The sequence below is a fragment of the Sinocyclocheilus anshuiensis genome, unplaced genomic scaffold (assembly GCF_001515605.1).
Source record: "Sinocyclocheilus anshuiensis isolate Anshui unplaced genomic scaffold, SAMN03320099.WGS_v1.1 scaffold1114, whole genome shotgun sequence".
NCBI classification, from domain to species: domain Eukaryota; kingdom Metazoa; phylum Chordata; class Actinopteri; order Cypriniformes; family Cyprinidae; genus Sinocyclocheilus; species Sinocyclocheilus anshuiensis.
This window is the reverse complement of record NW_015540838.1, coordinates 2,068,789-2,083,287: the sequence shown is the minus strand read 5'-3', so window position 1 is coordinate 2,083,287 and position 14,499 is coordinate 2,068,789. Positions and strand designations below refer to the sequence as shown.

General features: G+C 39.1%; 1 protein-coding gene across 1 annotated transcript in view; it reads left to right on the top strand.

Moving 5' to 3' along the window:
• LOC107687430 (ephrin type-A receptor 2-like) overlaps positions 1-14,499 on the top strand; it is a 23,419-nt gene that overhangs the window by 1,016 nt on the left and 7,904 nt on the right. Inside the window, exons 3-10 of the mRNA XM_016484776.1 lie at positions 1,036-1,684; positions 10,598-10,753; positions 10,925-11,260; positions 12,254-12,378; positions 12,490-12,676; positions 13,067-13,166; positions 13,662-13,717; positions 13,812-13,937. Of these exons, the coding sequence (XP_016340262.1) occupies positions 1,036-1,684; positions 10,598-10,753; positions 10,925-11,260; positions 12,254-12,378; positions 12,490-12,676; positions 13,067-13,166; positions 13,662-13,717; positions 13,812-13,937 (1,735 nt within the window). The remainder of the gene's footprint in view (positions 1-1,035; positions 1,685-10,597; positions 10,754-10,924; positions 11,261-12,253; positions 12,379-12,489; positions 12,677-13,066; positions 13,167-13,661; positions 13,718-13,811; positions 13,938-14,499) is intronic.

Below are 14,499 nucleotides of genomic sequence, written 5' to 3'. Positions count from 1 at the left end.
GCCTGCTGAACACTTGTAGTCCCGTGCGATTTTAAAGCCCTGCGTTAGCGATTGTAAAAGTGAGGTTGTAATTAACTTTTAAAGGTTGGCGCATATGGTGCTTTTTGTGACGTGAGCTGAAGCTATAATGTATATATATTAACTAGAATTTAGAAGCATAATTGGTTTTGAAATCAAAAGGATGTGTTTTAAAACATGGTAGCTGGTTTCTAACTGGTATACCAATTTGGACCAGCAACAAACTACTGGTCATAGAATCTTAGGGTAGTCAAGCTGGGTATTGAAGAATGATAGCTGGTTGACAAGTTTAGATCAGCTAGTGTATTTTTAAACCATGTTCCAAAAGAGCTACTGGGTTTTCCAGCAGGGAATGATCTGGGATTGCAAGTAGCCCTACAGACTTGTTAAGTTTTCTTCCCACCAATTACCAGTCTAAAACCAAAGGTTTTCATCTACCTTAATATGTGGAAAAAGTAAATGCACAAAGTAATTAAATCTAAAGCATTTTCCTTCAGACCATCATGGAAAAAGCTGAGAAATTAAGAATGTGAACAAGGTGTCAGCATGCTCAACTTTATAGAAAGTTAACTGAACTCTTAATGAGCTGCTGTTTATTTAAAGAGTTCAATGTCTTTCAAATGTATGCAATGCTTTAAACCACAAAGTTCCTTTTATATGGAAGCATTCGTTGCAGAGACTGTTTTACTGCCATGCCACACACTACGAAAACAATGCACCTCTCCTGTAATTAATATCATGGTGCACATGAAATAAGAGCTAAGAACACACAAGTACACTGCATGTATCAGCACATTACATCAGTCATGCAATAGAAAGACTGCTGCATTGTTCCTTGCCAGAAGTTGGTGCATGGGTAATTGACCAGCATTCTTACTACTACTTAAAATTCCACGGTCAGGACATTTTGTGTTATTTTTGTCCTCAGCATTCGCTGGCATCTTTTCTTTGAATTTTTTTTCCACTATCTTGGTTTTGATTTCTTGCTAACATCCATTTTTTTATTTCACGTTGCAGTGGGAGATAGGCCAGTGGGCTGTGAATGGCTCGCTGTTGTATAACTATTATATATGTAACGTGGAGGAACGAGAACAAGACAACTGGCTTCGTACTACGTTCATCCAGCGCCACCCCACCGTCTCTCGGGTCTTCGTGGAGCTGCGATTCGTAGTCCGTGACTGCAACTCTTTCAATGCAGACTCGCTTACCTGCAAGGAGACCTTTAACTTGTACGCCTCTGAGGCAGATGCGGACATTGGCACAGCTTTCCGCAAGGGCCAGTTCCGCAAAGTGGCCACCATTGCTCCAGATGAAATATCCAGCCTTGGAGAAATGAAGATGAACATTGAGACAAAAGTAGTGGATAATCTTTCTCGCAAGGGCTTCTACTTGGCCTTCCAGGACATTGGGGCCTGCGTTGCCATCTACTCAGTCAGGGTTTACTATAAAACATGTCCAGCAACAGTGAAGAGCTTGGCAGTGTTCCCTGAGACAGTGGCAGGGGGAGAGAATCAAGCCCTGCGGGAGGTGGCTGGAAGTTGTGTCTCAAACGCTGTAAGTGAGGACCAACCTCGCATTTATTGCACCACGGATGGGGAATGGGTCGTGCCTGTGAGCCAGTGCCAGTGCAGACCTGGGTTTGAAGCCATGAACGATGCATGCCAAGGTAAGACATAAGTTTCTTTGTTTCTTCGTTCACAGATTGAGGCCAGCACCAGCTGTTGTCACTTAAGATTTCTGGTTTAGGTCAGGAATTTGAATATTGACTAGACTTCCACAAAGATTGTGATTAGCATTTCGGTTGTAGTATATCATTATATGAATTACTGTATTATTTTTCAAAAATGTTTTGTATTATTGTGAATTTTGTCTATCCTTACCATACATGCTTGCGATAATGTTTTGGCACTATATATAAGAACTATAAGTATTATAAGAATTCGTATGGCATTCTTATGTAATTTTCATTTCATACAATGTAGCATTCTTTTCACACACTATATTTTTCACATTTTAAGTTGCTTACAATAATTTTTGGCTATATATATATATATATATATATATAGAGCGAGAGAGAGAGAGAGAGGGGGAGATGGATATGTATACGTATTGAGAGATCATTTTTATTCTTTATACCTCTATAAAATGTAGCATACTTTCTACCCACTATATTTGACACATTTTAAGTTGCTCGTCAGTCATTTTGTTCATGCTGTTACTTTTAAAATTTCAAGTGCTTTGAAACCTGTTTACTTTTCTTTACTATGCGTTTGACTCCCATAACCCCAGCATTCTTTAAAACACAAGTTTAGACATCAACGACTTTTACAAACCTATTGTGCTTAAGGCAGAACGTTTCAATGACTGCTTTAAATCTCACATTGAGGATGTGTCAATTTTTTTTTTATTAGGCGTATGTCACAGTCACCTGTTTTTTAAATTTTTTTATCCTCTTGTGTTCTTGTCCCTGCCACACCAGAGCAAGATCAGCCACGTGACAGTCCTAAAGTGCTTTGCAACTATAGAAATGAGAGAACTGGCGTGTTGAGACTTGTTTAGAGTAATTCTGTTTTAAACGTCCTCTAACCTCAACACTTTAATATATTTCCACAATTCAGCCACATGCAGTGACAGGTAAAATGCAGGCAAATGAAACTCAAAAAGCAAAGCGATTACACATTACAGTTGCCAAGCTCATGCCCATGCATTTTTTGGTTCGCGTACATTCCTTGTTTTATAGACCAGGAATTGTGGGAACAGGTGTGTGTGCATGGTTTAGAATGGGAAAAGATAAAGTGTCAGACTTTGGAGAGGGAGGAGATTGTAGAGGAAAGGTGGAGAATGGAATGTAAAGGTAGCAGAACAATGTAGTGCTGTGTTCAGAGACAAGCCCCCCTCCGCAGACCCCCCCTGCCAGCGCCTCTTTCACTCGGCTGATGCATTCTTGCTAGGTTTATTAAGGAGCCTTCCCAACTACTGCCGGCCTGAGGAATTCCCTGAGGAGAGCTCCAGGCCAGAGCTGACTCACGTTGATGGATGTACTGTTGATTAAAGGCAATCATTGTCAGATAGCCAGATCAGTGGACTATGAGTAAATGCGTGGGTGGGGTCAGACAACCGTTCATTCTCTGAAAAGGATGGCAAACTGTCCTTTGGTGGTGAGAATTCTTAACAATATATATATCAGACATGTACGCAGCACTGCGGTTTAATCAGTATTGATGCTGACACAGTTTTCCACTTATAAAACACACCCTTTCTCAGACATAATGAATAAAAGAGTGCATACCTTTGTTGACCACTCAAAGACGTGCTGCCTGACCTATGCTAGATTGCACTAGGAATTCATGCCCACACCCTGTCACTCGCAGTAAACCGAGGTTGCCAGAGTTGGATAGCTATAGTTTCTGGAATGTATCAAAGTGCTATTGGCCTCCATATTGTTGATCTATAGGAAAAATATGACACTGATTAAGCCGGATGGTCTAGTTGCATATTTCAGTAGAAAAATCCTTGTGCTTTTCCTGCAATGGAACATGTTAAGCCGAGAGTTATGGGTGACCAAGTTAGAGTTTTGTGCGTATAATGTGTGGTGCGTGACTGGCTGGGTAGTAATTGACTTGGGTGTGTGTCCTCAAGAGCCATAAGTACTGGTTTTGGATGGATCTTCTTCCTATCCTGTTACTCTGGTCTTTTCTTTCTTTTTTGCTTTCTTGTTTTCTTGTTCTTAGTTTCACACTTTTATACACTCTCCCAAACTGATCGTGATCCTTAAAGTCTTCCCAAATTAAACCAACTAGGCATGGTTTTTATTTATTGTTATTGGCTGTTCCAATGACAATATGTTATTTTTGGCCTTGACTGCAGGTCTTGGAAGTGATATGTATTAAAAGTTTAAACATCCACTTTCACACCGCCCTGCAAACACTGTTGAAGCTCTTCTGGGAGATTTCAATTGGTGTCTTGTAAATAAACAGCTTTGCTTATCCCCATCTGTCTCCCAGAGACAAATAGACACTTTTAGGTCATCCCTAGTTTACATGCAAAAACATTTTAAATAGACGTTAGATCTGACTCACATACATGTACGGTCAAAAGGTTGTGAAATTTTGGAATTCCTTGCTTGAGAAAGTGCACAGAGCACTCAAATACCTCGAGTCATTGGGTGACAGCGCAGAAGGGGAATACAGAAATCATCCAAAAGTGAGATATCTGAGTTTGCTGGGCTACAAGTAAACAAAAGTGAAAAATTAGATGCTTAGCTAAAATATGAGCAATTGTGCAAGCTTAAAATTAGTGCTAAAAATATTTCAGCAGTATTCCACCAGAATAGAGCTGATGAAAGCAGTTATAATCTGTACCCTGAGGTGTAATTATTCTCTGCTTTATGTGATGCTAATGCCCTCTTCTTTTGCCTTATTTAATTCTTGTATACCAGTTAAGCCACAGAAGTCATTTATCTCCACCTATGGGATTCTTAATCTTACTTAACTAGCAGGCAACCGCAACAATTCATTGCCGGTTCTTTCCGTTGCAGTACCATTTGCCTGGGCAAGTTTAGATAATGATGAGCACTTCCAAATGGGTTTGGTTGACTTCTTTGATCCTCTGTCAACCTCATGTGCCAACATCAAATGAAACGAGAGTGGATGATGTGGTTATTCTGATCATTTCAGGATAATGACTGCTGAAACGTACAAATTAAATCAAACTATGCTCGCTGGAACTCAAAATGTTTGCGTTGACCATGTAGGAGGAGGTGAGCAAATGATAAAGTGAGTCACCATATAAGGATGGAATTCTGTGGATTCTTCCACCTTAGTAATTGGTCACGTACAATTTTGCCATTTTTGCATATATAATTTTGTTACTTTGTTGAGTTCACTGACATATTCGGTCCACCAATGAGGTGGAATATTTAGGGTTGATGCTCTGTGTACACTGCGGCTCTTATATGAGAGGAGTTACGTTTAGGATTGTGTGCATGTGCTGAGTGTATTGTGCCGCTAGTATGTGAGATCAGCAGTTTCCTGCCTCCGAGTCAGCTCTGTGTCCCCTGAAACAGGACAAGCTATAGCGGAAACCGGAGGCCTGCTAATCCTCAGTGACCCTTCAACTCGTCCGCTCAGGGTTTTCTATTATCACTCTCAGTCACTTGCTTCATTCACTTATTTTGTTTATGCCTTTGCTTAACATTTTTGGCCTTAACCAGACTTTTCCCATCTGTGTTGCCATCTCAAAGTTTGGACGATGGGCTGATGTTTTGTATGGGCCAGAGCGAGGGCAAACCAGAGCACTATAGTTGAGCTCATTCAGTCGAGAGATTTAGTTTTCTTTTTTCTTCGTAGTGCTTTTAGGTTTCTTAGTTAACTCCTTTCTTAATGAACAAACCTTCTGGATGAGTCTCAGTGTTTGTGTCCTTTTGTGTTCTGTCATCTTCTCTTCCTCTTGCCCTCTTTCCTTTAGAATGAGTGAAAAGTGTGAAAAGAGAGGGATTAAAGCATTTATTGTGTCTGTTAACGACTAGATGAAAGACTGAGTGGAATTGTAAAGCGTAGATGTAATTCTCTTACAAACTGTTCCATTGGGCTGATAATCCTTTGCACTAATGCTCTCACCACACCTAGAGACCATTCCCTCCCCGCTGGCTTCATGTTACCACTGCATCCCCCTCTATACATACAAAAACACACTCACAGCTCTGGCTTTGTCCCGTCTGACCATAAGAACCACTCCACTGACCATTCAGAGATCTTTTCTCTGCAAAAAGCATTTTGTTGGAAAATTAGTTAAAATATGCATAAACCTTTCAGCAAACCTCAAATCTGGTAAAATCAAAAATATTTAGGGATGAACTGATATTAAAACACTAGCCAATAATGATAACCTGAATTTTATTTTAATATTTAGTATTTTATTTTCATGCCTGATATTACTGATGATTTAATTTTTAGCTAGTGTCTTTTTTGGCATGTTTGTTATGTTAAGTTAATTAAGTAATCCCAAAATATTAGTTACATTATGTATGTATTTAAAAATAAGTACTTCTAAAAACAGACAGAAAATCTAATAATAGAAAGAAATAGACAGATAGACCATCCACAAAAAATATCCAGTGTCAACGTAAAATTGTCAAAATTTATATGCTAACTTTATATGCACTGATATGATAAATTAAAATCAATACTATCGTCCGAAACCTGATTTCACCTTATATTGTTCATTTTATTTATTTATTAAAAATTAAACAATTACACTAGCATATGTACATGCATATAAATAAATGTTTTTATACATAAACATATAAACATACACGCACAAACACACAAACATGTTAATTAACAAATACATATTTCTTTATATTTCTGATATATAAACTTTTTACATTGCATTGTTTAATATATATATATATATATATATATATATGCTTTTTATAATATTAATATAATATATATTATTTATACTTTATTTATATATATATATATATATATATATATATATACACACACACACAAACATCTTCATTTTCTTATGCATGCGTGTTGTATTTTTTCTATGGCTCTCTGTCTGAATTTAGCCTCTTCCCCTGTGAAACGAGCCCCTGGCCGCTGGCCGCACTCACTCTGCTGTGGTGTTTGTTTTACTTGGCCATCAACACCTGACGGAGCAGCACACTTTAACTCAACTCTGCCTAGGGCTACATGTAAGCCCCTCCGTGCCTAGGTTTAAATGACTAGGCCTTTTGTTTTTCTTTCCTTTTTCTCATTCGAAACCCCCTCCGTCAAACTCTTGTCCTGGAGGGGTTTGCGCTGTCCCGTCGCCATGTAAACACTCATTCATTCAGGCCTCTTTCCCCTTCTCTGTCGATCCATCCATCCATACATCCGTCCATTAACGTCACCCTCTCATCAGTCTTCGCTTTGACCGCTCCACTCAACCCACATGGCTCACAGACCCCAGTAGGTCATCGGCGAGCAGGATCCAGCTACTCTCACAATAAACAAAAAGTCACTCAGAGGCTCTTATGGCCTGGGCTCTCGGTGCCAGATAGCGAGACGGGGCACATGAAAGACGACTGACACATCTCTGCATCTCTGCTGGGAAATTTGTATTACATAAATGTAATCAGTGTTCCTCAAAAGCCATTAGTCGTTGTTCACCTCTGACCTCTCGCTCAAACGATTTTTGCGAATGAGCCAGTTTCTCCTTTCCAGAGTGTGCCTAACATTCGCCTTCTCTGTCCATGCATGCTTTGATTGGCTGCCTTAGGAAGGAAGCTATGTGTCAGCCTTGTGCTTCCTGCTTCCTGTTGTGTCCAAAATGTGAATACAAAGCCCCTCGTGCCGAACCACATTCCTGCTGTATTTTGGAAAGTGAAACGTTGGCTAAAATCACCACAGTAGCTTTAAAATTCAATCGACTATTTAATTCAGTGTTACTTGCATTTTCTTTGTAATTATTTTAGTTTTTTTTTTCATTAATTTAATTGCAGAAAAATTAAAAATCAATACTATTTTGTCTGAAAAAACTGATGATCTTATTTTGTAGTTTCTTTTTTGTGAAATCAATGTTGTTATGCCTAAGTGAATTTAGGAATCAAAATAAATAGTTACATTTATTTATGTGTTATTTTGTTGATAAAAAAATCTAAAAATAGGCAGAAACACACCATCCATAATTAAATATCCAGTTTTTTAAATTATTAGTGAAATATCCAAGCAATTTCTGAGTGAAAATTGTTTCAAAGTAAATCCTACACCACATTTTTTCAGTGCGACTTAAAAAAAAAGTTTGATTAGTTACACACAAGTGTTTTGAATAAGTTTCGAGTCTTTTGTAAACTTTTTGCATAAAAGGATTAAAGCAAAACACAAACACTGTCAGGCTGCAAACACTGTCAGGTTTTTGTCTGTGGCTGTTAAGAAGCCAGTCAGCGTATTAATGCGTCATGTAGCATCTACACACTATTCGAAACAAGTGTTTTCTCTCTCGCTGCCCTGAGTGGCATTCTGTACCTGTTGTCCGAACTAAATGGGCCGTCGAATGTTGTGCTAGACGCTCACATGTGGCAATGCGGCAAGCGAGGGGACTTAAGAATTTGGAGATTACTAGTGGAGAGCCGAGAGGGGGGCGATATGAAACGGGGTTCGCAGCAGCAGCTGTTTGGCCCCCTTCGCTGTGAATAGGACAATTCTTTTTCTTCCCCTACTCCCCCCTTTCCTTTCAAATCCCACCAGGACTCGTTATCCCTCTCTCTGTCTCTCCCTCAGTCCCCCTGTCTCCCACACTATCCCCACCTCCGCAGAGGGTGCGTTAATGAGTTGCAGTAAAGTCTCCACAACAGCTGGCACAGAAACAAGATGAGGAGTCAACTTGAAAGAAGGAATAAATAACACATTGGCTCGATCTTCGCTGCCACGCTGAATTCTTTTCATGCTGTGAGTTTTCTTTTGAAATAAGAGAATGCATGCTCTCAAATATTAGAGGTAATGTATACCAGTTAACCCCCTTCCTGTGAGGGAGAGCAAGTGGCTCAACCCAAAACAAGGCCTCAACTGATACAAAGCATTCAGGAAGGTGGAAGCACCCTACTCCGTAATTATAACTGTTTGGCAAATCTTCAGATAACAAACCATTAGAAAATGGAAACAATGATTTGGTATGTGGCCACTGTGCTACTGAAATGCAACGGCTGCAAAAAATATTTGCTAATTTTTAGCCACACTTAAAAATGCACACGTAAAAAATGATATATATATATATATTTTGTCTTAATTTATTATAATACTATATTTATTGTCTTAGTCTGTTTTTAACTACATTATTTTCTAACATGATTATAATGATTACAAATAAAAATATATTTAAATTATTTTTTTTAAATATTATATTATAACAGTATATCTAATGTCTTAACTTATTTTATGCCAAGGTATAACAATAATAATATTAAAATCTTGTAATGAAAATAATAAATGCAATTAAGAAAATAAAGTGGAGAAACGTCAAAAACAACTTGGAAACGTCAATTCAGAAAATCTAATGCAATGCTGTATATCTTTTTATACTGATAGACTTCCTCATCATAGGTATATGTTTTGCACTTCTTTGAAGTGTCCTAATACTGAATTTTTTGAGCAAATATCAATAATCATCTCTCTACTAGTATTACACCGTCTTTGCCTATGGCAGTATTTCAACGCACAAATACAGATATTTCTCCTGATCAGACACATGGTGTACATGATTGTGTAATGTTGCAACCAATAATCTAAGCCTTGCGTGTGTCTGAGCTTGTCTCTTGACTGATAAAACTTGCACTTGAAACTGAAAACCAGATATCACAGCACATCATTGTGAAGATAAATAAATGGTCCTGTATGTGGCTGCTCCAAGAAATGACAGAGCCAGATTCAGAACGGAAGCAGTGTGTGTTTGTGTGTGCTTAGGGTGGTGGTGGATTGTGAAGGGAGAGTCTAGACAGCGGAAGGACATGAGCTGGGCATGTTAGAATGTTTCTAGACAGATTCCGAGGACACCTTTCTTTTTCTTACTGTTTGTACATTTATAAAGTCCGATTGACTAAATGTATGCTTGCAAATCAAATTTTTTTTTATTGAATTAATCAGCAACATCTTTTTGTGACCCCAAAAAGATTTTGAACACACAAGTCATCAGCATGTTTGCAAATCCTTTTTTTAAATTGTAGAATGCAGTGGCAAACGAGCAACATTGTTTTCATTATCCTTTTTTTACCACATTTTTTTGTAATTTCACATTTTAAACCTTTTTTTCAGTGACATTTAACCAACTGTTCTCAAGGTGATTTTTATGTTATGCATGTTCTGTGATGTTTGACAACCCCAGCCTGTCCAAAAACGTAATTTCGTAAAGTACATTTATCATGTAAAACTTAAATCTTAAATTAAGTCATTGTGCTGCAAGTAAATGCCACATTATTTAATATTTTGTATATAATGCAAAGATGTATGCATTCATGTATTTTTAAGTGTGGCTTAGTGGTCCAAAGACATTTTGGGACCATTGTATGTCTATATGTATTATAGCAAATGGCTGCAATATAACAAAGAGTGAAAAATTTAAGGGGGTCTGAATACTTTCCGTACCCACTGTATGTCTGTATGTATAATATCTACAGGACTTGGTTGACAACAACATTCTTCTTCTTTATTGAATTCTTTGTTAGATGCAGCATTCATCCTGTCTGTTGTTTTTATGCGTTTTGTTCTGTTTTCTCTCGTGGTGGAGTTTTGAGAGCCAGAGGTACCGTGCTGGAATGTGGGATGACTGGTCCTGTTTGTAGAGAATGGGGGGGATGGTTCACACAGGATGAGTAGGAGTGTGCTTAGTCTTGCTCTGTCAACTTTGCGCGCTCTTGCATAGGGCTTCAAAAAAAAAAAAGCTGTCGAGAGCGAGAGAAAAAAACATCTTCAAAGAAGTTTAATTTAGTGTTTTCATACATAGACGATCACTTGATATATATACGCTGTGAGCAATTTAATTGCACAATTTGCTCTCATCCTCATCCAAGTCATCATATATGTGCTTTTTTATGCAGAATGTCAGCCTGGCTTCTTCAAATCTTCAGTGTCCAGTGAGGCCTGCAAACTCTGTCCAGAAAACACCCAGCCCTCGGGTCCTGGCGCCATCAGCTGCACCTGCAAGGACGGCTTTTATCGAGCACCTGAGGACCCCAAAACAGCCACTTGCTCTGGTGAGAAGCTGCCTCGCTTAGACTTGTACATCTCACCTGTCATGAGCTTGTTGCTGTCATTTTGTATTTACATACAACATCCTTTCTCAGTCACTCTTTTCTGTTGGGATTAACTAAACCAGTACAGGTGAACGGGTAAATAAAAGGCTTGTCTGCGCTTTGTCTGCTCAGGTTTACCCTCCGCTCCTCAGAGTCTGGTGGCCACCACAGCTCAGATGTCAATAGGCAGGCTTCAATTGTCATGGAGGCCCTCTGTGGACACCGGCGGGCGCAGTGATATCAGATACGCTGTGGTTTGCGAGCGGTGCGAGGGGAGGGTATGTCAGCCTTGTGGCGAGAAAGTGCGTTTCGATCCAAGCAACACTGACCTGAAGGAGACCAGAGTCACTGTGAGTGAACTGGAGCCCCATTTGAACTACACCTTCACTGTGGAGGCACGGAGCGGAGTGTCCCAGTTCAGCAATAAGAGAGCCACCAGCAGCATCAACACTGCTCTACATTATACAGGTCAGTGCTCTAATTGATTATGATAGTAGAGAGCAAAATGCACAGTTTAACAGGTTTACTAATGGGTTGAATGATTTAGTGTACTTTTATATATATTTTTTCAACTTTTTCTACTGTTCAAAACTTTGGGGTCAGTAAGATTTGTATTTATTTATAATTTAATACTTTTATTTAGCAAGCATTAAATTAATCAAGAGATTTATAATTTATAAAAGCATATTAGGATGATTTCTGAAGGATCATGTGACGTTGAAGACTGGAGTAATGACTGCTGAAAATTCAGCTTTGCCATCAAAGGAATAAATTGCATTTTTAAAAATATTAAAATAGAAAACAGTTATTTAAAATTGTAGTAATATTCCACAATATTGCTGTTTTTACTGTATTTTTGGATCAAATAAATGCAGCCTTGATGAGAATAAGAGGCTTCTTTAAAAAAAAACTTGAAAAAAAAAAACCTACCGACCCCAAACCTTTTTTTGTTTTATTCTCATTTTCAATCTCTCATTTTCAGCTCTCTTTCATTTCATTTTCACTATTTTTTGGGGGGAAATGAAAACAATAAAAATATATTTTTTTAAAATTATAATAGTAAGCTTTAATTTAGGTATTGTTTCAATTGTAAATCGTTTTAGTTTTTGTAGTATAAACAGCAAAAACACACACACAAAGTCGGATGTTTACCATCCTGATTCAAACCACATCCATTTGTGGCTTGAAATCCGATTAAAATCAGATATTTTGTGAATTATAGTCTGTACGGGGATTCCAGTCAGATCAGATTTCAGGTTTTTTTTTTTTCTAACCCCATCAAAAGTGCAGAGTGTTTACTGGGACTGTTTCCAATTACACTCAGTTTTCCCCTCACTATAGCGAACTGTGACATTCTCTGTTTGCACACAGTCCTAAAGATCGGATTTAAAAGTTTTGGGTGTACAATATGAACAAACTCATATTCTTCAGACTCAAACTTAACTGGTGTTTTACCTCCAGATCCCCCAAAAGTGACTGCGATGCATCTTGTGGACAGTAGCTCCACCAGCCTGTCGCTTCAGTGGTCTGTTTCTCACCTTTCCAAGCCGGTTGCCACACGTTATGAATTGATGTTTCGCAAAAAGGTCAGTAACAATATCCATTTCACCCTTAAGATGTAACTGCAAATCTTGATCCATGATAGTGGCGCTGTTATTCTCCATTTCATCATCTTCCTTTCATTGTCATGTCTACAGGAAAATGATGAGGAGATAGCCAATGGAAAGGTCACTACCTACACTGTGCTGGTGCTGGAAAAGAACTCGGTTCAGATCAGTGATCTGTCTCCTTCCACCGTCTACTTGTTTAAAGTTCAAGCTCTCAGCCCAGAGGGAAACCCAGGCAGCTACAGCTTGGAACAGGAGTTTTCAACACTCCCCCAAGGTGAACAAAATGAAAATGTTTGCTTTTATTTTAAGACCCTATGAAATCAAAATGGTATTTTAATGGATTTCAGTTCTCTGGATTTGAGGCCATTTATATGCTCACATACACCTAAACATTGACAAAATTCACTATTAAAAATCTACAGCCTATTTCGAATACTGATGACTCATTCTGTACTACACAGATATTTGTACATAGTCCAATCAAATGTTCTCTAGAATGAGAATATCCCGCCCCTAATACCACCAGCAAATCAAGTTCATGGCTATGACGTAACTACAGGCTATTGGATATTTAAAAAAAGGGACAAGCACAATAAAGACATGTTATGGAGTGTGTTTTATTCTTGAATGACTAATTTGCTTGGCTGCATTGTTGTTTTCCCAGCTTCTCAAAAAACAGGAAACACAGCAGTGATCCTCGGGGCCGCGATCGGAGGAGGCGTCATGCTTTTCATCGTGGTAGTGGTCCTGCTTCTGCGAAAACGGTTAGGAACAAGCGCTTCACGCACACACCCGGCTTTGTACCTTCCCCCAGTCACTCCTTCAAGCCGTTCCTTTTCTTTCTGCTTAAAAAGCATTCAGTGCTTCCTTTTCACCGCTCTCACACTCTTACTGAAACGGCGCCTTACCACTTTTGAGGAAGAATCGATTCGCTGACTGTCCGCTGACTGCTCACTAAGTGTATCTTAACAAGAGGCATGTTTGAAAGGAGATGAATCAGAGAGGCATATTGTGTAAGATAAGAGGCGAAAGGATTGTAGCGGTTCTGTGAGGGCGACGTGAGCCCTTCGTAGTTCCCTGTGATAACCCAGACCTCTGTCACCACTTGGCAAACACAGACCGCTTTTTTTTTCTTTTTCTAAGCACTGCTCGACTGAATGGAGCCGGTCCAGCACTATTCACTCTTCAAATTCAAGTCTGAAAAGAAATGTCGGTTTGCTGAAAAATAGAGCACTCATTGAGTTGTTTTTCTTCTACAGGCGAAGAAACTATCACACCAGACAAGGGCCAGAGGACACCTATTTCTCCAGCCCAGGTTAGTGGCATTGAATTTCATTTCGTGGCTTTCTTCTTTTACAACCCTGTCCCTTTCCTCCTCTTACATCCTCCCTGAATTCTCTTCAATCCAGACCAGTTGAAGCCGTTGAAGACCTACGTTGATCCTCACACATATGAAGACCCCAACACGGCGGTGCTCAAGTTTGCCAGCGAGATCCATCCTAGTCACATCACCAAGCAGAAAGTCATCGGAGCAGGTTAGTAGATCCATGGCAGTTTGACAACCCGCTGTGGGGCTGTTTTGAATGCATTCTGGGGGAAGGGAGTTTCAGCACTCATTGATTTGAAGTTATGTTGCAGTTCATTGAAAGTGACAGCTTTTTTACAGTTCATTGGAGTGACAGCTTAAACAAGGCGCATCAAAAATTGTCTGATTTGAGCTTTACATGTTAGAGCTGGAATATTTTTAGTGTAGTGATTCTTTCCCTCCAGAGACGTTTTTTTCCCTCCCAATGTCATTCAAATTGAATTAGTGTTGTTTTCTTAACCCGCTCTGGAGCATTTTTTCATATCCCACATGGAGGAGTACTGCTATAAAAAAACCCAGAGTTAATTAATCATGACTTAAAAATAAGGCAAACAACCGCTAAATTAGCTCTAAGTCCTAAAGTGTTTATAGGCTATATATCAAACGTCAAATTTAAATGACAAGATCAGTGCACCGTGGTTGTGTTTCCCCTCTCAAAACGCCCACAGGACGTGGCCCTTGTCCACTTTCTGTCTGCTTGCTGTACACAGATTCTCAAACCCCCCCCCCCC